Source organism: Piliocolobus tephrosceles, chromosome 9 (assembly GCF_002776525.5).
Source record: "Piliocolobus tephrosceles isolate RC106 chromosome 9, ASM277652v3, whole genome shotgun sequence".
Lineage (NCBI taxonomy): Eukaryota > Metazoa > Chordata > Mammalia > Primates > Cercopithecidae > Piliocolobus > Piliocolobus tephrosceles.
This window is the reverse complement of record NC_045442.1, coordinates 31,845,901-31,871,094: the sequence shown is the minus strand read 5'-3', so window position 1 is coordinate 31,871,094 and position 25,194 is coordinate 31,845,901. Positions and strand designations below refer to the sequence as shown.

General features: G+C 52.5%; 1 protein-coding gene across 7 annotated transcripts in view; it reads right to left on the bottom strand.

The window, feature by feature from the left end:
• KCNIP2 (potassium voltage-gated channel interacting protein 2) overlaps nucleotides 1-24,804 on the bottom strand; it is a 26,961-nt gene extending 2,157 nt beyond the window's left edge. The window contains exons 1-10 of one of the 7 annotated variants that reach the window (XM_023206475.1): nucleotides 24,384-24,559; nucleotides 10,462-10,557; nucleotides 9,218-9,316; nucleotides 8,466-8,590; nucleotides 8,019-8,088; nucleotides 7,781-7,851; nucleotides 7,543-7,650; nucleotides 7,281-7,385; nucleotides 7,083-7,145; nucleotides 5,370-6,794 (exon numbers count right to left, since the gene is read on the bottom strand). In XM_023206475.1, coding sequence (XP_023062243.1) covers nucleotides 6,747-6,794; nucleotides 7,083-7,145; nucleotides 7,281-7,385; nucleotides 7,543-7,650; nucleotides 7,781-7,851; nucleotides 8,019-8,088; nucleotides 8,466-8,590; nucleotides 9,218-9,316; nucleotides 10,462-10,557; nucleotides 24,384-24,456 — 858 coding nt within the window. In that variant the 5' untranslated portion in view covers nucleotides 24,457-24,559 and the 3' untranslated portion in view covers nucleotides 5,370-6,746. Of the gene's footprint in view, nucleotides 1-5,369; nucleotides 7,146-7,280; nucleotides 7,386-7,542; nucleotides 7,651-7,780; nucleotides 7,852-8,018; nucleotides 8,089-8,465; nucleotides 8,591-9,217; nucleotides 9,317-10,461; nucleotides 10,558-12,290; nucleotides 12,592-13,624; nucleotides 13,814-24,383 lie in introns of those variants that run through there. The other 6 variants (XM_023206470.2, XM_023206473.2, XM_023206471.1 and 3 more) reach the window with 6 other exon arrangements.
• Nucleotides 24,805-25,194: the final 390 nt, after the last annotated feature.

The following is a 25,194-nucleotide window of genomic DNA, read 5'->3' as shown; positions in this document are numbered from 1 at the left end:
CACTGCAAGCTCTGCCTCCCGGGTTTACACCATTCTCCTGCCTCAGCCCCTCGAGTAGCTGGGACTACACGTGCCCGCCACCTCGCCCGGCTAGTTTTTTGTATTTTTTTTTTTAGTAGACACGGGGTTTCACCATGTTAGCCAGGATGGTCTCTATCTCCTGACCTCGTGATCCGCCCATCTTGGCCTCCCAAAGTGCTGGGATTACAGGCTTGAGCCACCGCGCCTGCCCTATAAATAAATCTTTAAAAATTAAAAATAAATAAGCCCAGCGAGGCATTACAATGACAGAATCAGCCAGGCTCAGTGGCTCACGCCTGTAATCCCAGCACTTTGGGAGGCCAAGGCAGGCAGAAAGTCAGGAGTTCAAGAATAGCCTGGCCATCATGTTGAAACCTCGTCTCTACTAAAACTACAAACAATAGCTGGGCGTGGTGGTGCATGCCTGTAATCCCAACGATTTGGGAGGCTGAGGCAGTACAATCACTTGAACCTGGGAGGCAGAGGTTGCAGTGAGTCAAGATTGTGCCACTGCACCACTGCCCTCCAGCCAGGGCAACAGAGTGAGACTTGGTCTCAAAAAAAAAAAAAAAAAAAAAAAAAGAATAAAATGACAGGATCACATCCTACGCCTTCCTCTTTTGAGCTAGGTAATCATCTCGACATTGCTTGCTGTTGCCACGAGTAGCTATAAATTAACCTAATAATGTTGTACTGGACACTCTAACACATACCCTATAGTTTAACAATATATAGTCAATCAATAGCTTATGTTATTTTAATGTAAATTCTTGGTAAATAACTCAGGAACTGCCTCTTCTTTTCCTATAAAAATCCACTTGTAACTGCTACTAATCAGAGTGTCTATTTAGGGCAATTTGAATCTATGCTCCTGGGTTGCAATCCTCAAGCTTATAATAAACTCTCTACTTGTATTCATTTTGCCTCAGCTTCTTCCTTATAGGTTGACAGGAGATTTGGGGGCTGTCATTCTGGCTGATGTCCTTAGTCTCATGACATTTTCCTCTTTGCGTTACATCTCATCCCATGGCGACCGCCAACAAGTCAGTAGCCACGATTTCTCCTACTTTCCACAGTCCAGTCTCATAGGGAAGGTTGGCCCCATTTCTGTGTCCCTCAAATTTGAAGAGTAGTTCTTACCACATAACTGCTATACACTTTCTCACCATACCACACCTCTCCCCACCCACCCCCAACACCTACAACAGTAAACAGTGCTTAGTAGACCTATGATGAATATTTGTGGAATGAATGAGAGAGGACCCTGCCCTCACAGATTTTACATTCTGTTTGGAGAACCAGACAGTAACAAATTCAGTACACACATAGGAACTCACAGTTTGTGGTAAGGGCTATGAAGGGAAGAAACCTACCAACTGCATCAAGGAGCTACTTCAGATGGACAAATAGGAAGGAGTAATTTAGGTGAGTAGTGATAGTGGCTTGAGCTAGGAAACAGCATCAGAGACAGAGAGAGGTGGTGTACCTTTGGTGGTAGAATTGGTGATTGATTAAATGGGGGTGGAGGGAGAATGAAGGAGAGGAAGAAATGAAGACTTCTAAATTTTGACCTGAGCAACTAGATGGATGTTGGTATCATTTACTGAGATGGGAAAGACTGGAAAGGCATGAATCTAAGCTCCATTTTGAACATGTTAAGTTTAACCATTACAGATCCACATTAATATATCAAATAGGCAATTGGACTAGGCACGGTGGCTCATTCCTATAATCTCAGCACTTTGGGAAGCTGAGACTAGAGGAGGATCACTTGAGCCCAGGAGTTAAAGAGCAGCCTGGGCAACATAGTAAGACTCCATCTCTACAAAAAATTAAAACATTAGTGGGGTGTGGGTGGCACACACTTGTAGTCCTATTTACTCTGGAGGCTGAGGTGGGAGGATCACTGGAGCCCAGGAGTTTGAGGCTGTAGTGAGCTATGATTGCACCACTGTACTCCAGCCTGGATGACAGGAAAAAAAAAAAAAAGGCAATTGGATAGATAGGTTTTGGATTTCAGAAGAGAGAGTTCTGGGGATATAAACTTAGGAGCCTCTACATATCGATGGTGTTTAAAGCCACGGGATTAGGGGTGGTTTGAAAAAGAGGCTTAGGTCTGAGCTGTGGGGCCTAAGATTTAAAATTCAAGTTGAGAAGGATGAGTCTATAAGGGAGGGTTGAGAAGGAGTAGCCAGAAGGGTCTGAGGAAAACCAGGAGAGTAGGAAATACTGGAAGGCAAGAAAGGAGAGTATTTTGAGATGGAGCAGCTGACAACATTCAGAACCCAACCAATGGCCAAGATGAAATAACCTGAAGCTGGCGTGGTGGCTCACACCTGTAATCCCAGCACTTTGGGAGGCTGAGGCGGGTGGATCACCTGAGGTCAGGAGTTTGAGACCAGCCTGACCAATATGGCGAAACCCCATCTCTACTAAAAATATAAAAAGTAGCCGGGCATGGCAGCATGTGCTTGTAATCCCAGCTACTCAGAGGCTGAGGCAGGGGAATCGCTTGAACCCAGAAGGCGGAGGTTGCAGTGAGCAGAGATCACTCTACTGCACTCCAGCCTGGGCGACAATCTGAATGCCAACCTACTGTTTTTTTCTGGATCTCATCTGTAGGCTTGGGCTCTGGGGCACTTCTCAGCTTACTAGCAGTTCTCTGCTTCAATTCCACTAAACTTGAATCTACCTTTGAAAATGGAAACTGGGCCAGGCATGGTGGCTCACACCTGTAATCTCAGCACTTTGGGAGGCAGAGGTGGGCAAATTGCTTGAGCTCAGAAGTTCGAGACCAACCTGAGCAATGTGGTGAAACTCTGTCTCTACCAAAAATGCAAAAAATTAGCCAGGCATGGTGGTGCACACCTGTGGTCCCAGCTACTTGGGAGCCTGGGGTGGGAGGATCACCTGAACCTGGGAGGTGGAGGTTGCAGTGAGCTGAGATTGTGAGACCCAGTCTCAAAAAAAAAAAAAAAGTGTCTCCATACCAATATAATTATATACACACATTCACCATGTCCTTTCATCCACTATTATTTACTGAAGGCCTATTATGTGCCAGGCCTCAAGAATAAGATGGTGAAGAAAAAAACCCTAGTCCAGGCACTCAGGGAGCCCTCAGGAACTTACAGTATATAGGAGAAGACAAGTAAATAATTACCCAAGTAAGTATATGGTTACAAACTGAGAAGTGCCATAAAGGAAAAGCAGAGGGCATCACGAGAGCCTGTCACTGCCTGCACAATCCTTTGCTTGGATTATGCATAACATGCACAGCATCCAACCCTTCACATACAACTCTTTTTTTTTTTTTTTTTTTTTTTTGAGATGGAGTCTCGCTCTGTTGCCCAGGCTGGAGCGCAGTGGTGCGATCAATCTTAGCTCACTGCCAGCTCTGCCTCCCGAGTTCACGCCATTCTCCTGCCTCAGCCTCCCAAGTAGCTGGGACTACAGGCGCCCGCCACCACACCCGGCTAATTTTTTGTATTTTTAGTAGAGACAGGGTTTCACCGTGTTAGCCAGGATGGTCTGGATCTGCTGACCTTGCGATCCGCCCGCCTCAGCCTCCCAAAGTGCTGAGATTGCAGGTGTGAGCCACCGCACCCAGCCCACATACAACTCTTTACTATGCCCAAAGGCCATGGCTGACAGACTTGAGGGATTGAGTCTAGTCTGAGTCCTGCTACAAACTCACTGAGTGACCTTAAGCAAGTCTCCCTTCTCTGAGCCTCCTTCTTCTATAAAATGGAGAGTTAGACTAGATCACATGTTCTTTTTTTTTTTTTTTTTGAGACAGAGTCTCACTCTGTTGCCCAGGCTGGAGTGCAGTGGTACCATCTCGGCTCACTGCAACCTCCGCTTTCCACTTCAGGTGATTCTCTGGCCTCAGCTTCCCAAGCAGCTGGGATTACAAGCATACGCCACCATGCCCAGCTAATTTTGTATTTTTAGTAGAGACCGGGTTTCACTATGTTGGCCAGATTGGTCTTGAACTCCTGACCTCAAGTGATCTATCCACCTCAGCCTTCCAAAGTGCTGGGATTACAGGCATGAGCCGCTGCGCTCGTTCTAGATCACAGGTTCTTAACTTAGGACCCTTAGATGAGCTAAAGGAATACAAAAATGCATGGGAATTCTTGCATTTTTTTTTCTTCTGGATAATGGGCCCACAGCTTTTATCAGATCTTTATGCTGACGACTCAAAGAAACCCAAGGACCCAAGGAGCAGATGGTTCTTTGATGATATAAGCAGGGAACACAGATGATAAAACAATGGACGCTAAAAGTGAGTTTTTGCTTCTTGGACAACATATCCCTCCCCTTGACTTTGTCATGAGGAAGGAGAAGGCCTGATACTCCCCTATGGATGGTGAAACTTAGTCACCACATAATGGTGACCCAGAGAAAGGAGGAGAGGAACCTACCATTGGTGGGTCCCTCTGCAGGAGCAGAACACAGAATAAAGAAAGAGTGGGAACACACAAAGTCCGTGTCATCCTTTGTGCCATCTGCCTCATGGTGACCTGCGCTGGGTCCATTCCATCTCATTCCCCCATCATTCCTGGCTAGGGTATGGACACAAAAAATATTTATCTATACTGGAGGCAAGGTTGGAATGTTGACACAAAGGAACTTTCATTAGAAACTAAAGGGAGGGGCTGTGCACGGTGGCTCACGCCTGGAACCAGCACTTTGGGATGCACAGGTGGGCAGATCACATGAGGTCAGGAGTTCGAGACCAGCCTGGCCATCATGGCGAAAACTCTGTCTCTACTAAAAATTCAAAAATAAGCCGGGCATGGCAGCGCACGCCTGTAATCCTAGCTGTTCAGGAAGCTGACGCAGGAGAATTGCTTGAACCCAGGAAGCGGAGGCTGCAGTAAAGCCGAGATCATGCCACTGCACTCCAGCCTGGGCGAAAGAGAGAGGCTCCGTCTCAAAAAAAAAAAAAAAGAAGAAGAAGAAAAAAAAAACTAAAGGGAGCCCCCCTCAAAAGAAAGCACTTTGAGATTAACTAAAAAGTCTGTAAATTAGAAATCTGTGATTCAACTTGTAAGAATGTCAGCTAAAAAACAGCTTGCTTGGCACAGTCTTTGGGACATCAGTGTCCTGTCCTTCCTTCCTTGTCTCCTCTCAGGCTGTGTGGGAGGGAGATTCATGTGGGGGCCTGAGGTTGGGTGGGTTTCCAACCATTCCAGAGCCTGTGTCTCAGTCTCATGCCAAGGTATGGCCAACTATGGAAAAGAAAGACACTTTCTTGGGGATCTAAAAGGCTGCAGGTGCATGAGTTAGGGGTTGTGTAGTATTTGTAGGTGGGAGGGACAAAAGGCAGAGACAGCAGCCTGTGCATAGCCATTGTGTTTTATTAGATCTGGTATATTTCTTATTTTACAAAATATATAGAAGAGCCCAAAATGCAAAGCAGTCAACAGTCTTCTGATGGGGAAGGGGGCTCTCTGGGGGCCCTCCCCTCAGATTCTGGCTGACTGGGAGGGTAAGCTGAATGGGACGAGCAGGTGTGCTAAGGGATGGCAGCATGGCTGGGGTGCTGACAATGGGGTTGGAACCTGGGTCCTATGGTCCCTGCCCTCTGAGTGTGCTAAGGGGCATCTCTGAGTAGATTGAGTAGAGCAAGAGGAGACTCTAGGGAACTGAGGAGGTTATCTGGGGGGCTGGGGAGAGCCCGGGTTGACTGAAGATCCTAGTGAATGCCCCCACACTGGGTTCAGATGCTATGCCTGCCTCCCTCCTTCCCTCTCCCTTCTAAGGCATCCACTGTGGGGAGTGATAGGCCCCAAGTTCAGGAAGGTCCCAAGTCGATAGAGAACATGAGAAACAAAAACTCAAGTCATAGCCCTCAAAACAGGGACGATGAGCAGGGAGGGGGGGATGAAACTTTGGCAGGCATCAGCCAGGACATCTCCCATCCACATTCCCCTGCCACAACCACCACCAACACATGCAGGAAGGAAGGAGAGGAAGCAATGCCAGGGATATGCCAGATATCTAGCCCCAGGCTCTCCATGGATACCGAGGAGGGTGTGGAAAATTTCTGGGGCATTTCCAAGGAGACAAGGTCTTCTGCAAAGCCTGGAAACTTATATTTTGATGGCCTGTGGTAGCAGACCTGTGGAACTTGGAGCTGTAACCTGGTATGCCTGAGTAATCACATTGTGTCCAGGCCTTTCTATTCTCAACCCCAGCCACTTCCTAGGACCTATCCATTGACTCAGGCCCAAGATTTCTCCCTATACATTCTTGTCCCCCTCCCACAGGGCTCTCAAAGGCTGGTCTGAGAAGCCAGCCAGTGCCAAGAATGGAGCATTCTCTCTGAGAAGGGAGTTTTAGGGGAAATGTTTATGAAGTCAGGGATGGGGGAAGCACCATAGCAGGAGACATCTGTCTAGTGTGTTTCTAGAATGGGGGTAGGAGGTGGGGAACCACTCAATTCGTACACGAGGGGCACTCTCAACACTGGGTGTCAGGCAGGAAGCGGGTGAGAGCTGGTGGGAGTTGGGAACACCTCCCAAGATTCACTCTGCCCACTCTCTGGCCCCTTCAGCTCCAGAGATCTGGACTACTGAATCCCCAAGCTCTTGGATCCCTCCAGCCCCCAGGGAGGCCTAGGACAAGGATAGACCTGGGAAGAGAAGGGTGAGGTCCACCTGGACTAGGGTTAGAGCATGGTCCCTCCAGGAAACACTGACCCCCTCTCCTGGGGGCTAGATGACATTGTCAAAGAGCTGCATGGACCTCATGATGTTCTCATCCTGTGGCCATGGTGTGAGCGAGGCAGATTGAAGAGACAGAAAGAGAAGGAGCTTATCAGAGACAGGGAGAGGGACACTGAGTCACAGATGGGGACATTCAAAGGCACAGAGGAAGGAGATGCCCAGAGAGACCTGAGGTAGGGAAGGGGTAAGCCTCCCACAAAGGAATAGGATTGAAATGTGGGGGTGAGGTGGGGAGGTGGTATTCTGCCCAAAGAAGTTTTTCCCTACATTACTAAATCAGGCCTGAGTCCAGGTCAGGGTAATGTAGAGGGCATGGAGCTGTACCTTTTGACAAGACTCAATGAATTCCTCAATGGTCACCACACCATCCTTGTTTCTGTCCATCTTCTGCAAGAAGGTGGTCAGGCAGGGAGAACAGGAGGGATGGCAAGAGAGGCAGACAGAAGTCAGGTGAGTTCCCTGCTGGTTCTTGGCCTCCTTCTCTTCACTCCAGGGCCCTCCAGCCTACCCAGTCCCAAGTACCTGGAAGAAGTTCTCCACATGTTCCCTTGGGGCCTCCTCCCGGAGTGCAGGGTATGTGTACTTGCCCATCATGTCATAGATGGACTTCATGATGTCAAGCATTTCCTGTTAGGCCAAGAGAGAAGAGGATGCTTCCTCAGAGCCTCCAGCCTCCCTTGATCCCTTGCTTGTGGGCATATATGGGTCATATTTCCCTCCCATCACCCTCTGCACACCACCCCCATCACCACCACAGCCCCCCAGCCCTTCAGTTGCCCTGCACCTCCTTGGTGATGCAGCCGTCCTTGTTGAGGTCATACAAGTTGAAGGCCCAATTAAGCCTGTCATCTACAGTTCCCCGAAGAATCACGGACAAACCAGCCACAAAGTCCTGGGAAGGAGGCAGGAGGGAGCTGTGTCTTCAGGTACTCTTCACCCAACCCCTTCCCTGGGTTTGGCCTGGAGATCCTGGCCCTGAAGTCCAGGAAACAGGCTTCCCTGGCCCACCTTGCCCAGCTCACCTCAAAACTGACCGAGCCATCATGGTTGGTGTCAAAGGCATTGAAGAGAAAAGTGGCATAGGTGCTGGAGTCTGCAGGGTGAGTGTGGAGAAGTTGGCTTCCACACAGGAGAGGACTTCCTCCCTCTAGGGAGCTCCCCATACCCCCCATCACCTTGGCATTCCCAGCCCCTCCAGAATCCCTCCCTCCCTCAGCCTAGAGAAGGACAGCTGCTTCCCTTTGCGCCTTGTCCCCTCACCTCCTTGAGGAAAGAACTGGGAGTAAATTTGCTTGAAGTTCTCCTCATTGACAATTCCGCTGGGACATTCCTGGAAGGAGAGAGGGCACCAGGCTGAGGGCAGAGACAAAATCCCCTTCCATTCACCACCTCCACCCTCCATGGCCCAAGACTCCCAGGGAGGGGGATAATCTTCAAGCCTCCAGAGGACTCACCACGTAGCTCATGTGATGGGAGGCAAGACTTCTTTCCCAATGCACAAATAAAAAACATGGAACGAAACTGACAGTCTACAGGCGCCGCTTCCGTTCTGGCCTCGCCCCAGAACCTCCAGCTAGAAGTTCAGTCTAAGGGCCTCGCCTCCCTTCCACTCAGCACCTCAAGCATCCAAGCCATGCTTTCTGGGAAGCTGTGGACCGGCTTGGGTCCTCCTGTCCCACCCTGAGTTTGGCCTCGCCTTGCACTCACGTTCTTGAAGCCCCGGTACAGGACTTGCAACTCCTTGCGCGTGAATTTGGTTTGCTCCTGCAGCTGCTCCAGACCCTCAGGCCGGTGACACACGGTGGACAATTCAAACTCATCCTCCACGCTGTCTGCGGAGCGGTGAGGACAGCTGCGCCTCAGGCCCGGCCTCCGCGACCCATCTTCAAATCACTGACCCATTCACCCCCTCCCCGCCCCCCGTCCCATCCGATGCTGGAGACCAGGCTGCCAGTTCCCTAGGCCCGGAGCCGAGGACACTGAGGCAAGGAGAAAAGATGCTGGCTATCTTCGAGGTCTATCAGCGGGCCAAGGCCTGGCCTGGCCCCAGAGCCGGGGATCCGACTCAGTGCTCGCCCCTGGGCCCTGGATCCCTGTTTGGAGGGGAAGGCCCCCAGCCGCATCTTCGTTTCAGAAAGGGAGGAGTGGGAAAAGCGCATTCAAGAGGGGGCGTCTGAGGGTCGGAGCTCCGGGCCTTCGAGGACCAACTCAGATCCGCCCAGCCCCGGCCTTGCCCCGCCCAACCCCCCTCCCCTCGCCCAGCCCAGCCCCATCTGTCCCAGCCATGCTCGAGCCATGCCCCGCCCAGCTCAGCCAACCTACATCCAGACCCCACCCCCGACCCCATCTCAGTCCCGCCCCGGCCCCAACATCCAGCCCCCAGGCAAGAGCCCCCCACCCCAAGATGGCAAAGCCGCCCTGCCCCGCCCCGCCCCGCCCCCACCAGGAGCGTAAGTCACCTGGGTCCAGCAGGCGGGGTCTGTGGGGGCGGAGGGAGGCTGGGGCGGCTAATGCTGAAGGGAGCGAACTGTCACCGAGAAAGCGGAAGACCCGGCCAACTGCAGACACACACCTGGCCCCTCACACTCAGAGCAAACCTCACACCCCAGCCCGCGCAAAGGCACACCCAACCAGCACAGACACACACGAAACGGACCCCATGCACACAAGCTTGCGGGACTCATGCCTGTCCTTTTCCGAATCCACCCCCGTGTGGGACCCATCTATGTCCAACACAACAGCACGCTCAAATAACTACAAGGTGGGCCTTTATGGTTTGCAAAATGTAGTATGATCCTATGAGGTAGGCAAGGCCCAACTGAGGAAACGGAGACCTAGAGACAAAGCAAGGTCACTCAACTCGAGATCACTCAGCAGGGGACCAGGCTGGGACAGAAAACCCAAATACCCTGGCGTCTGAAGGAGGGCAGGCGCCATCCTCTACACCTGTCACCATCCTGTCGGGGCATAGGCAACACACATCAGAGGTCCAAAATACAGTGGGGAAGGGGGCGGCCGCATAGAGTTGAAGACGCTAACCCAGCTAAGCCACATACGGACCCTCACTGTCGCCTGGTCTCACCACAGCTACACAGGCTCAGGCCTCAGCCCGGTCACACTGGTCACACCCACACTCTCAGGTCCCACAGTTTTGCGGGAGCAGTGACACCCACGCACGCTCAGGCCCCGCCCCCAGCTGACCACGCCCACACACGCTAGCTTCAGTCGCAAATGAACACGGCAGCCACGCCCCCTTATGATACAGCCCAGCCAGCACCCACCCCCCGCCCCCACCACGCTGGTCATGCCCCACACACACACGCACACGCAGGCCTGGGGCACCCCTCCCCCCCCACACACGTGGGCCTGGGGCATGCCCTCCCCACACATGCAGGGCTGGGGCACACCCCCCCACACACAGGCCTGGAGCACGCTCACGCGCGCGCACACACACGCAGGCCTGGAGCACGAGCGCACACAAACGCAGGCCTGTGGCATGCCCCACCCCCACACACGCAGACCTGGGGCACGCCCCCACACACACACATATGCAGGCCTGGAGCACGCGCACACACGCAGGCCTGGGGCACACGTGCACACACACACACGGTAGGCCTAGGGCACGCGCGCGCGCACACACGCACGCACACACACGCACGCACACATCGGACCCCGCCCCCGGAAGCACATGAGAGGCACTTGCTTTCACTGACTGAGGGCAGGGCTTGGGGCCCGCAGCAAGGCAGCAGCTTGAGGAATCGCTGCTTCAGCGCTTTTTTAGTGGGCCCTGGAGGGTGGCCTGGGAAGAGAGAAGACCCCGGGAAGGCACATTAACTCCCATTGTCCCTCTGTTCCCTGTCCCCTCCCCACCAGTCACAAATCAACCCCATCTGGGGATGGGGCTGGGGGAGGAATTAAGGGGGAGGAAAGGAATGGCAAGGGTGGTTGGAATTGGGTTAGGGGAGCCTAGTGGGTCCATAGAGGTGAGGCTCAGGCACTTTGTTTAATGGGACGTGGCCGACGACAGCAAGGCAGCAAGGATGAGGTGGCAGTGGCCTCAGTGTCTTTGCTGACCTAGTACCCTTGGCTCAAGTGCCATGGCTGGACCTCTCAGGATGATGTCCAACCCAAGGATTGCCCGGGTAAGAACACCTCTCTCATACACATACCTATAGTGACAGGCGTGTATAGTGACATGTAGAGCAATACATCACAGTGATGGGTGCCAGTGACAGCTTGATATCCAGTAACTCACACCTGATGGTCTAATATGTATACTCCAACACACACACACACACACACACATACACACACACACAAAATGAACTGCTACTCCTTAACAAACATATACAAATGTGACCTAAGTAAAACAGGGTGCACACACATGGAGACCCATACAGGCCATCTCACACACAGCATGATCAAACCATACAAGAACACACAATGCCTCTGGGACATCATGGCATGTGAGTCTACAAAGAACACTATGACATTGTGACCTTATAACATTATGATACATATCAAGGTTGTCATGACATTTACCCATATCATACTGTGACCTGGGTCCCCATGACATCCAAATATCTAAGGCTTACCTCAATACCTCACCCACAGAGGCTTCATTTTTCCTGGGCATACCCACTTTTCTTTCCTATAACCCCTCCTCATTCCAAGGCACCTAGAATCTTTCTGCCAAAGGGCAGGGTTCCTCATCAGCCCTAAACTGCGGCCCCTTCACAGTCTTTTCCAGTATGCTTGCTTTTTGAGGGTGAAATAATAGTAAACTTTGAGGCAATAAGAGATCTTGGAGGGGAGTATTCTGGTGTATTGTGGGGCTGTCCTGGGCCCACTGATCATGGCTCCCCTTCCCTTCTTCTCCCCTTATTTCTGCACATTCTCTACAGCTCTAATTTCACCCCCAGAGGACCCTCAGTGTTACTCTGTGTGTGTGTGTGTGTCTGTGTGTCTCCCAGCTGCACTGCATCCAGATTCCTAGGTCAGAGCCCACTGGATCTGACACAGTGGCTAAAGTTGGCCTCAGTCCATTCCTGGAGGGGTCCAACTTCCTTTAAAGGTTACTCCCGCTCCATATACCCCACCCTCCCAATCCAGGCTTCACCCTCCAGACCAGGCCCCCTTACCAGGAGGTAACTGGGTGAGTAACCACCTCCTCTCCTTCAACACATCCTTACCTCCCTCCCACCCCAGAAGCCATGGAGAGGTGGGAGGGAGGTGGTGGGCCAGGCAGGGGGATCGATAGTGGCCTGGCCTCTGGCCCAGGGCTCCATTAGCCTGGACTCTGGTTTCCCGAAGCCGGATTGCACCTGGAGCCTCCAATGGTGTAGTCGCCCAACTCGGGGTAGCTCTCCTGCCCCCCACCCCAGCCCCCTACCTGTTTCCAAGCCTCTGTCTCCTCTAAAGGTGATAAGAGAATGGCTGCCTTCAGCCCAAAACGCCTGGGATTCCCAGATGCCCCCCCTTTCCCCTTTCCCATCTAAAAGGAATGGCAAGTTAGAACTCAATCAACTTCACCTTTTCCAGATTGAATGAGAACAAGCTCAGGCCAACTGTCCCAGTTCATCTAGGTCCAGCTCCCTGTTCCCCACTCCACCCTAGTAAATGCAGCAGAGGATGGAGGGTGAGCTAGGAGTTTTCTGCTCTTACTGAACCCTAGAGCAGGCAATTCATGCACCTTCTCTTGTTCCCAGCTTCCTTCATATTTTTCCAGTTCTTCCAGGTATCTACCCTGCAGTCCTCCGTCATGGTTCTGGTCTGTCTTCCTGTCCCTGGTGGCACTGGGGAACAGCCATGCTATGGAGTTACACAGTTCTAGCTGTGAAGAGGAAGGGGAGGTCAAAACTCCCAAGGGGGAGGCAGAAGTGCTCTCCTCTCCGCCCCAATATTACTCTCCCTACTGATTTTCGGGTGGGGTGGGGAGGGGAGTTGATTTTCCACTCCCAATGTCTAGGCCCTGGAGACCATTCTGCACTTGGATCCTGATAGGAGCCTGGAGAGGCAAGGGGGCTTGGGAAGTAGGGTCCCTGATCTGATCCACTCCTCATCTCCAATCAGAGCTGGGCTATAAATGTCTCCTTCACAATGTTCACACTCTTCCCTCCAGAACCCACCTCCCAAGCCTTGGGTATGGAGCTGGTATATCCTCAGGAAACTCTGGAAACAGCCACATGCACAACCTGATACCCAAACAGGCTCAGCCACACACTGTGCCACTCAGGCCTGGCCACATCCACCTTCTCACAAAGCCACATGCCCTGTCACTCTCACACATACAGTCACATCCCTGTTCCATACACAGGCTCACAGTTACACACTTTGTACTCTCAGGAACACAAAGTCATACCCTGTGTCTCTCACACACTGAGCCCACACACCCCATAAGCTACACTGCATGGATGGAGGTGTGAAGATGCACAGGCACCATGGTGGGTCCCTGATTCCAAAAAGGACCCCCCAGAAATCTGGTGTTATCTCAGGATCCCTAGAACCTCCCTCCTGTACTCCAGACACTCCTTCCCAATCTCCAGACCCCTCCTGGTATCCCCCAGAATCCCCTCACCTCATCATCTCCACACCCCAGTCCTCCCACACTGCACCCCTCATCACCTTTTGACACCTTGTCCCCCAGATTCCCTCCTCCCTCCATATCTACTCCTCGAGGCCTCCTCTTCACCTCTCCCAGATGTCATATCCCCCAAGCACCCCTACTCACTTCCCAGATCCCTGTCTCATCACTCACCTGCTCATCCCTGCCCCCAGTCATGAAGACAGACAAACACCCTCCCCAGTGCTGTGGGGCAGCTGCCCCGCCAGCCAGCAGCTCAGACATGCCAGGACACCTAGATTACCTTCCAAGGAGACAGGCTCAAAGAGGCCAAACTGCTCCAGGACCTTGACAAACAGAGCGAGGACCACGAGCACAGCGACCATCTCCAGCCCTTCCAGGTTCATGGTGGGCCTAGGGCATGGCCCCTACAGGGCCAGGTTCAGACACGCTGGTTTGCCGCTTCACACAACCTCCCCCTCAGGCTCCCCAGCCTGAGTAGGACTGCCTGCAGCCTCCCTCCCCCTCTTCCTCCTAGGATCTCCTCCCTCTCCCCCATCACCCCGCCTCTGCCCCACAAGCCTCCCAACCACAGCCGCCGCCTCTTCCTCTTTGCAGGGCCACCTCAGCCTTTGAACTGGCACCTCCTCAGGAACCTTTGGTGCAAATAATATGGACCAGGACAGGATAAGATATGGGCCAGAGGAGGGAGGGGGTAGTGACCCGCATCTGTCCCTGAGGAGTGCTTCCCCTAGACATCCTGTGGCTACTGTGTGCCAAAGGGAGGGAGCAGAGGGAGGAGCTGAGCTTAGGGAGAAGGCAGGGAAGGGCAGGGTGTATGTGTGTGAGAAACCACCATCTGCACATGTATAAGTAATCAGATGCATGGGTCAGAATATGTTATGGTGGCCAGGTGTTTTCCTGTGTGTATATTCCTATGTTTGTCAGTATGGGAGTGTGTATGTCTCCTCTTATGTGTGTGCTTACACATGACTGTGCACCTGTCACAGAGGTGTGTTTGGCGCACAGTTATGCATTTTGACTCTTGCGTATATGGGTATGTGAGCTGGGTGTCTATGGTCTGCATGTGTGGGAGTGTGTTGAAGTAATTTGTGAGCGTGCATGGGGAGTGAGGTTCCTGTGTTTTAGTAGGGTTGTAGGATGTGGGTCTGAAGTTTGTTAGGTGGATGTGTAGTATAATTTGGAGGGTGGGTCTACTGTTGTGTCATTGTATTGGCATGGAATTGTATGAGAATAATGGGGGAGAAGGCAGTCACCTCTCCTGCTAGGAGGATACCAGCAATATCGATTTGGTTGCCATGGAGACTGTGAGGAGGGAGGCATTCTCTTCCCACAGGCCACAGACAGTGAAACTGAGGACCAAGGGATGGGGGGATAAGATACAGTAGCCTAGGCAGAAAAAGGCCACTTAACCCCATCAGGACCCTCTGGGGAGGGGACTTATTGCAGCTGCCTTTGGGGTCAAGAGATCCAAGCTTCTTGGGAGAGGAGGGGGGACTGTGCTGGCTCCTTCTGGCTGGGACTTCATCCAGGAGATGCCAAAGCCCTGCCTGTTCCTTAGGAACTGTTATTGAGCTGATGGAGAAGCCCAGCTGCTGTAGGAGGGAAATCTGAACCTTCTAAGGGAGCCACCCCTCCCAGCCAGCATCCCAGGGGTCCCTCCCTCCTCTTCCCTGCCTCTTCTTGGTGGGGTGTGTGTGTGTGTGTGTGTATAAAGGGGTGGGGATAGGCCTACAGAGCCAATGAACCATAAGACTAGGGCCTCTGGGTTAGTAACACCATTACTACCACTGCTAGCTAACGGTGACTGAGCATTGACTATGTAATAGATAAAGTGCTATGTGCTTACAGGCAATGTAACACCGAATTTCACAATAAACCTATGAAGCCTGTACTATTGTCCTCATGTTACAGGTGGTGAAACTAAGTCAAAGAGAAGTTAAGCAAATCTTCAAGATCAGAGCTTCAATTTTAACCCAGTCTGACTCAGCCTTCACTCTAAACCACCACACTACACTGGCTCCCTTCTTGGAAAGCTGGCCCAGCCGAGAGGCCCAATTTAGGGGGACTGGCCCCAGAAGGAGCCGTCCCTCTTGTCCAGCTCTGGGATGACTGTGTCTCAACCCAATTTGTGGGGTGGGGACCAGTCCCTAAGGCCCCAGTCGAGGTTGCCTGATCTGCAGTTCTATACAGCCACCACCGGGGGGCAGGCGTCCAACCTCACAGGGTACCATACCCCTTCCTTCTGCCTGACCTGCCCCATCCAGGGAAGGGGTGGGAAGATGATGCTTCACATAGGCTTTTTTTTTTTTTTCTTTTTTTTTGAGACAGGGTCTCGCTCTGTCACCCAGACTAAAGTGCGGTGGCGCTAGCGATTCTCGTGCCTCAGCCACCGAGTAGCTGGGATTACAGGCGTGCACCACCACGCCCAGCTGATTTTTATATTTTTAAGTAGGGTTTTGTCATGCTGGCCAGGCTGATCTCGAACTCCTAGCCTGAAGTGATCTGCCCCCGTTGGCCTCCCAAAGTGCTGGAATTCCAGGCGTGTGCCACCACGTCTGGCTTCAAATAGGCTTGGCCTGTTCCACTCCTTTCCCCTAGGAAAAAGTCTATTCAGGGGCTGCTTGCCATTTGTCACATCTTAGAGGTTACTGATTTACAGATGAAACCAGCAAATACCTCCCTATGACTGTCCAACTTCCACCCCTGGCATTTAACATTCTTCCCTCTACCCTCATCAGGGTAGATACTTTGGTTTCAGCCAGTTTGGCCTCCTCACTGTGTAGCTCACACACACCAAACTCTGTCCTATTTCTGTGTTTTTGCTCTTACCATCTCTGTCAGGGCTGCCCTCCCTTCTGCTTTTCCTCTTACCTAGCCGTTAGAGGCAGCTTAAGTTCCCTTCCCTTCAGAACGTCCAGCCTTCAGTGGTCTACCAGTAACCTGTTCGTTGCAGTCCTCAAAATTCAGCAGGGAATTCTGTAATGTTATCAGTGCAAACAGTAGAAGGTGTTGTTGTAGCATAGTGAGTGATAGGGTGGACTAGGGTGCCAGACTCCCTGGTTTCAAATCCCAGCTTTGCAACTTGCCATAACTGGATGGGCTCTCAACCTCTGTATGCCTGTTTCCCACCCCATATGGTTGCTGAGGAGGGGAAAATAAAATAATATATGGACAGTTGTTAGAATAACACCTAGCACAGGCCAGGCATGGTGGCTCACATCTGAAATCCCAGCACTTTGGGAGGCCGAGGCAGGAGGATCACTTGAAGTCAGGAGTTCAAGACCATCCTGGCCAACATGGTGAAGCTTTGTCTCTACTATAAATACAAAAATTAGCCAGAGATGGTGGCACACATGCCTGTAATCCCAGCTACTTGAGAGGCTGAGGCAGGATAATCACTTGAGCTCAGGAGGCAGGGGTTACAGTAAGCTGAGATCATGCCACTGCACTCCAGCCTGTGTGACAGAGCAAGACTCCACCTCAGGAAAAAAAAAAAAAAAAGTAATACTTAGCACAGAGTAACTACTGAATAAGTGTCTGCCACCATTATTATTAACAGCATAACACTCCCCTTTACATTTCTATAGCTCTTAATAGTTCATAAAGCATTTCCACAAAGACTATTATCTCGATGGCTTCTCATAACAACCCCATGAGATGGGCAGTGAATAGTATTGTACCCATTTTACTAGTGAGGTAAATGAGGTGCAGAGAGGTAAAGGGCCTTGCTCGAGGTCACCCAACTAACAGGATATGAAGCAGAGATTTGAACCCAGATTTCTCTGTATCAGTCTTGTTTCCTCAAATACATTCCAACCTCCTGGGAGAGCAAAGATGTTAAAAGAAAAACACACAAACAAAAAAAACCTGGACCTACACAAATTGAGTGCCAGGCTCTGAGCTAGTGCTTGTACAATGAAGGTGAACCAAATATGCTCTCACTGGGTAGGGAGAGACAGCCCCACTGAGAGAACTCTAAGGAATCTACTCATTCAAAAAATATTTGTAGGATGCCTATAGGTGATAGGAGCTGTTACAGGCAGGTTATGAAATTAGTTATAGCAAAAGCTTCTTAACTGGGAGGTCAGACTCAAATATCAACTGTCCACCTTAACAAAGAGATCAACATTTGGCCAGACACGGTGGGTGGCTCACGCCTGTAATCCTAGCACTTGGGAGGCTGAGGAGGTTGGATCATGAGTCCCAGACCAGCCTGGGCAACATGGCGAAACTCCGCCTCTATAAAAAATTAGCCTGGGCTGGGCAGGTGGCTCATGCCTGTAATCCCAGCACTCTGGGAGGTCGAGGCAGGTGGATCACGAGGTCAGGAGTTCGAGACCAGCCTGGCCAAAATGGTGAAACCCCATCTCTACCAAAAATACAAAAATTAGCCAGGCGTGGTGGCACACACCTGTAATCCCAGCTACTTGGGAGGCTGAGTCTGGAGAATTGCTTGAACTTGGGAGGCGGAGGTTGCAGTGAGCTGAGATCACGCCACTGCACTCCAGCCTGGGCAACAGAGCGAGACTCTTTCTCAAAAAAAAAAAAAAAAATTAGCCTGGCATGGTGGCGCACACCTATAGTCCCAGCTACTTGGGAGGCTGAGGTGGGAGTTCAAGGCTACAGTGAGCCATGATCGTGCCACTGTACTTCAGCCTAGATGACAAAGTGAGACCCCATCTCAAACAAATAAACAAAGAGATAATATTTATCCAGCACATTTCGTGTCCTGGATACTTTACACGTAGTATCTCACTTAGTCCTCATAATAATCCTGAGAGGTAGGATCTATTATTCCTGTTTTTACAGCTGACATGGTCGGAGTGAATGGTAGTATACCTATCTTGCAGATGAAGGAATTGAAGCTCCCCGCCATTATAAGCTCCCTGCTTATCTTGGGAAAAAAGAGTGATTTTTTCCCCAAGATAACAGCTGACATGCTAATAAAGAATGAGTTTGGCTGGGGGCACTGGCTCACGCCTGTAATCCCAACACTTTGGGAGGCCAAGGCGGGTGGATCACAAGGTCAGGAGTTCAAGACCAACCTGACTAACATGGTGAAACCCCATCTCTACTAAAAATATAAAAATTAGCCGGGCGTGGTGGCGCTTGCCTGTAATCCCAGCTACTCGGGAGGCTGAGGCAGGAAAATTGCTTAAACCCGGGAGGCGGAGGTTGCAGTGAGCCAAGATCATGCCACTTCACTCCAGTCTGACTGACAGAGCAAAACTCTGTCAATAGTAATAATAATAATAATAATAATAATGAGCTTAACCAGAGTCAGTGATCTGTCAGCTCCCTCAGGCAGTCTCTTCAGTATGTGTGGGGTGTCAAGGAATCCTAGGGCCTACAGCTTAGTTTAGGTAAGGGAGTTATGGGTAATAAAATTAAAAAGGGTCAGATTCCATGAAATCTTGAATGCCAAGCCAGACTATTTGAATGGAAAGAGGCCCCACAACAGCACCTCCTTGCTCCCTGCTGCTGATAACTTGCAGCCAGTTGCCCTGGCCCTGGCCCCTCCTTTTCCTAATTCCCACTCTCAACTCTCAGAGACCTTGACCCAACCCTGCCAGGACTCATGGTCCTAGATCAGCCAGGCATCCCGTGGCCGAGTCTATCAGGAGTAAAAGAGCGAGTTGTTTTCCAGGCTCTCCCTTCTCCCCACTCAGAGAATTCTCAAGTCTTCGGGTTCTATGAGAAACTTGCCAGATCCGTCCTCCCCAAGCATCCCTGTGCCATGATTTTAGCTCTTCACTCAAAATAAAATCTCAATGGAAGCAATTTGGCAGAGTGGGAACTCAAGGGAAAACTATCTCGAGGCATGAGGTGGGCCTTCCCCATATCCCTCATGTCTTACCACAGAGATATTCCTATTATTTAGTTATTTATCTCCCCCAGCTCAAATGTGAGTAACACCGCCTTGTGGGGGAACCCACTTTATGCAACTGTCCCACCTTCCCCAGTCTACCTTTGTCCCACCCCGCACTGCCACTGTTAACCCGGCCAGTGAGGACCTCAAAGCCCTTCTCTCAGTCCCCCAGACCCACACCATTCCTAGCTAGGCCAAAGACACTGCAGCCCCCAACTGCATCGGGTGATTAATGACCTCCCTAGACGTTGGGGCTATTTTGGGTCCTGGAAGTCATGCCTACAATGACTGAGAGCTGGCCCTGCCTGGCTCCAGCCATCTGTCACTGGAGACAGGCCCAAGCAGGGGGCTTGGAGGTTGTATGCTCCCCAGAAGATTTCCAGGTATGGTTCTGGCTCAGGACCATCCATCTACCCTCCTATTGGGGGATAGATGGCAAGGAGAGGCCATAGGCCCTACCTATACTCCAGGGGCTCAAGTGGATATCCATGGAGAGAGCCAGAAAATGACAGATCTCAGAATGCCACAGGACCCGGTAGTTTTGGTCTGTTTGAAGCCAGGTGCAGAGGGGATGTTGGGTTCTGTGGGCCCTGCCCAAGCAGTCATAAGGAAACACACCTCATCAGTGCCATGGGATACACACAATCCACACCTCATACACTCCACAAATCTCACACCACGGTACAACCTCACAAAGGCTACACAACTAACTTAGAGACTCAGGAACCCTCAACCTAATCCTAAAGTACAGAACTCCAGGTACACACAGTCTCAGTGTCACAGAATCCCAATGATCACAACCCCAGGGAGACACAGACTCAGCCATGCATAGCCCAGTGATGCACAACTTAGTAATGCACAATCCCATTAATACACACTCCCAGAGAGAGAGAAAATAGAGACACACAATCCTTAAGCCACACAAGTCTATCCGTCCCACGTCATGCATGAACTCACTAGGTCAGTTCATGTCGGTCTAGGCCCATCTCAGGGTTTTTTCCTTCTGGACACTGACCCTCCATCTTAAGACCCCTTCAGCCAAGAAATGCAGGAAAGAGCTGAACCTTTTCCCTGCTCTGCCTCAAGCCTCCTCCTTTCATCCCTGGGAGGCGCCCTGCCCCTCACTTGAGGCCCCCTCCTCTGCCTTCAGTGAGAAGCCCTGCCCCCTCCACCATTGTGAGGGACCTCGATGCCCCTCTCCTTTGAAGAGCGCTGTCTTCCTCCTGCTCTGTAAGGGGGCCCATCCCCTGCTCCGCTTCTGTCCGGGATCTTGCCTGGGAAGCCCTTCTCTTGGAGGGATGTTGCTCCCTCCATCTATGTGAGGGGCCCTTCCCTCCCTACCTCTGCGGAGCTCCTACCCCACTTCGCTCACTTTTTGAAGGATCCTGCCCCTCCCTTCCCTTCCTCATACCTGGGGACAGCGACCCAGTCACCAGCTGGTAGAGAGATCGTGCTGCCTGCCCCAGCGGGCTCCGGCACCTGCGGGGGCATCGGTTCATGGTTTGGTGGAGAGCTCTGCGTCCAAGCTCCGCCCCCAGGGCCCGGGGTGGTCCGGTCTCCGCCCTCACCCGAGTGGGCCCTGCGTGGGCGGCGCGGGAGGGCCGGCCCGGCAGGCATAGGATCGAAACCCTGGAGACTTCCCATGTGCTCCTGGCCGCCTGAGAGGAGCTCACCCTGGAGCTCCATCATGTGAAGCATGTGCCCCCAAAGTTCCTGGACTAGGGGGGCAGGGAGGGGTGGCGCGGACTCAGCCTTCTCAGGGAGCATTTTTCTGGGTTCTGGTGGGGAGGCCAGGCAAGTACATGTGGGTCTTGAGAAAAGAGCTGGATGGGGAATGAACCGTATCTTTTATTGCCTCCTTTCAGCTCCCCTTTCTCCGCCTGTCGCACTCCTCCCCGCACCCTGCACCCTGCCCCCACCATTTTGGCATAAAGAGCCGAAGGAGTAAGAGGACAGAGTTGTCATGGCAACTCCCCACACTTCCACACTTTCTGGACCAATGGAAGACAAGACAGGAGGAAGCAGAAAGAGGCCAGTGTATTGGGGTGGTAAAGAAGAGGCGGCAGAGTTGTGTCCCACTGTTTTCTGTCTCCCGGCTCCAAATTCCTTGCTCTCACAACTGTTTCTATTTGCGTTTGTCTCGGTATGGCAGATTTACAGACTATACCACCATACGCTGGGTACAGCCGAATGCTTCCAGAAGAGCCCCACCCCACCCCCACTTCGGTCCCGCTGCGCCCCTTTCCCGGACTCCGGACTCATCCCTATCAGGTTACACTCCAAGTAAACCCTTCCAGGACCCTCTAACGCCTTCAAATTCCTGGGAAAGCCTACGGGAGAGATATAGTCCCGCTCCTTCGACTGGGATCCCCGCATGTTTTTAAGTGGTGGGAATGACCGCCTAACTCTGGGCAAATCTTGACCACTTGACAGCGACCACCCCATCGCGAAGCAGCTCCGTGCGCATGGCTCCTCGCAGCCACACGGGGGCACCCCCGCCCCGGGAACAATACTCAGGACCGGAGGGACTCCAAGGAGAGATCCCAGTCCGGGGACTGAGCTCAGGACTGGCCAGTCAGACTCCAACCCTCTCCGCATCTTCTCTTGGCCTTTCTCTCTTCCACTCAGACAGAGCCGCCGCTAAACGTAGCCTTTCCCCTCGGAACCGCACTGCCCAGCGGCCCCACTGGGCTGGGAAGACCGAGGGATTAGACAGGGGTCCGGGTGGGGCTCGGACTGTGTTTTGTTTTGTTTTGTTTTGTTTTGTTTTGTTTTCCTAAAGAGTCTCCCAGCTCCGTTTTGAGCTTTGGGTTGGGAGTGGGGAAGCAAAAACGGTTGGAGGTACCCAGGATGCCCTGAGGTGTAACTTTCCAGCTGCCTCCCTGCAAGCCTGATGGGCCAGGATGACGGGAGCTGGAGACTACCCTAAATCTGATCCCAGGAATCCCACCTGCAGGCAAGGGAAGGCGAGGCCTGGCGCGCGCTTCAGCACCGCGGACAACGACTCCCCTTCAGGCTTCAGCTTAGGCATCTCGCAGCACTCAGAGCTTGGCGCCGCCCGCCCGCTAGAGTCTTCCTTAACCCTGGCGTCCCAACCTGATTTGTCTCCCACTATAAAATAAGTCGCCCTTCGAGATGAGAGCTCCTGGTAGTCCTGTTTCTACTTTCCAAGTCCTGTGTGGAGTTATCTACAGGTAGGCTGCTGTAGACCCGGACCACGATTCTTGACGCTTGTCAACATTTGACCTTTCCATTTTCCTTGGGAGGCAGGCAGGCAGGCAGCCAGGAAGTAACATTCCCTTTTACAGATGAGAAAGGTGAGGCCAAGAGAACAAAAGTCACATAGTTGGTACACCTCCATTCCTGACTGACCTGAGGCAGGGCATCTCCAAATACAAATGCTTCCGCCACCCAGTCTCATTCAAATAGCCAAGTGGGGAAGGGATGGTTTCATTAAGGGGGAGAACCTCTTAAAGGTGGAAGCAAACAGTGACTTAATGTGATGGTATTGAAGGCCCTTAGGCCCTTACTACTCTCAAGAATTCTAAGCTGGAGGTGGGAAGAGAATTCATGGAAGTGCTGGACAGCAGGCCCTTTGGATTCCATCCAGCTCTGAGGCGCATCTGGCATGCTCTCTCATTTGGGGCCAGCCTGAGTGGCTCCCCTGATCCTGACTAGGGCCTCCCCAGGGACAGTGATGGGGAGTGGGGGGACGCACATGTTCAAGGCACCTCATCCTAGTCCCCTCCCCCTTCCCAGGTCTTAATCTCACTCCCCTCAGGAAGGACAAGGATCATGGCTTTCCTCCACCTCCCCAGTTTTGTTTTGGCCTCAGGGAGACAGCCTCCCTCCTCCCACTCTGCTGGCTTTCTAGAGCAGGCTGCACAATGAGAGACACAAACACACACATGGAAATGTACGCAGGGTGACACAGTCACCTACACAAACACATGGCTCTTCCTACCAAACCCAGGAACATGCACATGCACAGATGTACTGGTCTCACATACCTCCCCATGTGGGAAAGAGAGGATGCCCCAGCAGCCAAGTGGTTTGGGGGGACATAGAGGACACCACATGGAACTTCCCAGGCCTAGAGCTTCTAGCTCTGGCTCTGGAGGGGAAGTAAGAGGATGTGTTTTCCTGGGGTTTGAGTGAAGTTCTGAAAGGTTTGTTGGGGGTTGAAGGATTCAGTTGTAAGAATAATCTGAGTATATGATTTGGTGTGGGGAGAGAGGGCTGACCCAGCAATAACTAAAGCCTTCCTACAGGGGCTAGGTGCTAGAGCCATAAGGTCTCTTGGAAACCAGGCTGGGCAGCTGAACACTAGAGTCCCTCCTTGGGTCCACCTGGGCTATTCGCGGAAAATTTGGTGAAGCAGTGGGGTATACTAAAGACCCCTATCTGTACCAGGAAGCTGGAGAGGCAGCAAGGATGAGACACATCATGGACACTCACAGAGCCCTGCTGCAGACATCACCACATGAAAGTACACAACTAGCACCGAACACTAATCTCACAATCACAAAACACAACACAACCTACTTTAACAAATGCTTGCCCAGAGGGCTCATGGTCATGAAGTCTACAAAGAGACAAGCCACCCTAAAGTGGAGCCCTGATACACTCTGGTAGTTACACACCACTTCATACAGAATTACACACTCAAAACACATCATTGCACATATAACAGAGACACATGGTCAAAACAACTTCATCAGTACAACCAGGGTCCTATGCAACTTCAAACATCTCACGAGACCATACAGTTGCACTGCCACATACAATCACACTCACCCTAGCTGTCACCAAGCCCAGGGCACATGGCAACCAGCTGTGGGAGGCGCGCGCGCGCGCGCGCGCGCACACACACACACACACACATACACACATAGAATGACACACACGTAACACCTCCCACTCCAGACACCCTCCCAGCCCTGTGTCACATACGCCCACACCTGCTGCCTCTCCACACCTGCCTCTTCTGTTCCTCCCCAACCCCTGCGGGACCCAAGGCTTTGAACCCCAGTGTCCTGCCGCCCAGACCGGCCAGAAGAGTGCCTGGGAATGGGGCAGAGTGTGGGTGCGGGCCAGGTCGGGGTTGGAGAGGCGGAAGGGTGTGGAGGAAGCTACCCTCCCTCCCGCGACCCCCACGTCACTGACTCACCCGTGAGCTGGTCGTAGGAGCCGTCCAGGTCCCGGGAATCGGACAAACTCTCCTTGCGGCCCTGGCCCCGCATGGCCCCCGGCGCCCCGCTCCCGCCCGGTCCGTGGGAGGGGGCGCCGGGTGGCCGGGATAGGGCGCTCACACGGCGCCCCCTGGCGGCCTAGTGCACTGTCGGGGCTGGGGGAGTCCGGGTTGAGGCTGTCTGGGAAAGGGCCCGGGGTCTGAGGTCTACCGGGAGGTCCTGGAGCAGGAGAGGGAACACTAGGCAGCAGGTGAGCGCAGAGCCGGAGGCAGAGCAGAGCTGAGCGTGGAGCGGAGCCGAGCCGCCTCTCTCCTCCCGCCCCCTCCCCGCGGCTGTCACCGCCGCCTCCCCCCTTTGGCGCTGCCGGGATTGGCTTCCCCTACCCCCGCCCCCACCCTTGCAGCCCGGGGGAGGCACCCGGTGAAAGGGTGAACTGCAAAGTGCGGGGAAGGAGACTAGCTACCCAGGAATCTGCCCCTAAACCAAAAGTCACGGGGCTTGTTGGGGGGAGGGTGGAGAAGAGCGCGGGACAGAAGAGCCCCACTGAGAGGAAACCCCGCCCCTAATTCTCAGGGACCCCTTCTCCCTTCCCCCTTCGTCAACACAGTTCTGGCTGAGGCAGAGCCTGGGGTATCATCTCTGAGTCCTCGCTCCTTTTGCCTCCATGTCAGCCTTTATTTTCTCTGTTGTTCCTCCTCCCATGTATGCGTCTCGTGGTCCCAGTCAGTCCCCACCGTGCTTAAAGCAGGATAGGGATGCAAAGTAAGAGTCAACCCAGCCTTTAATATT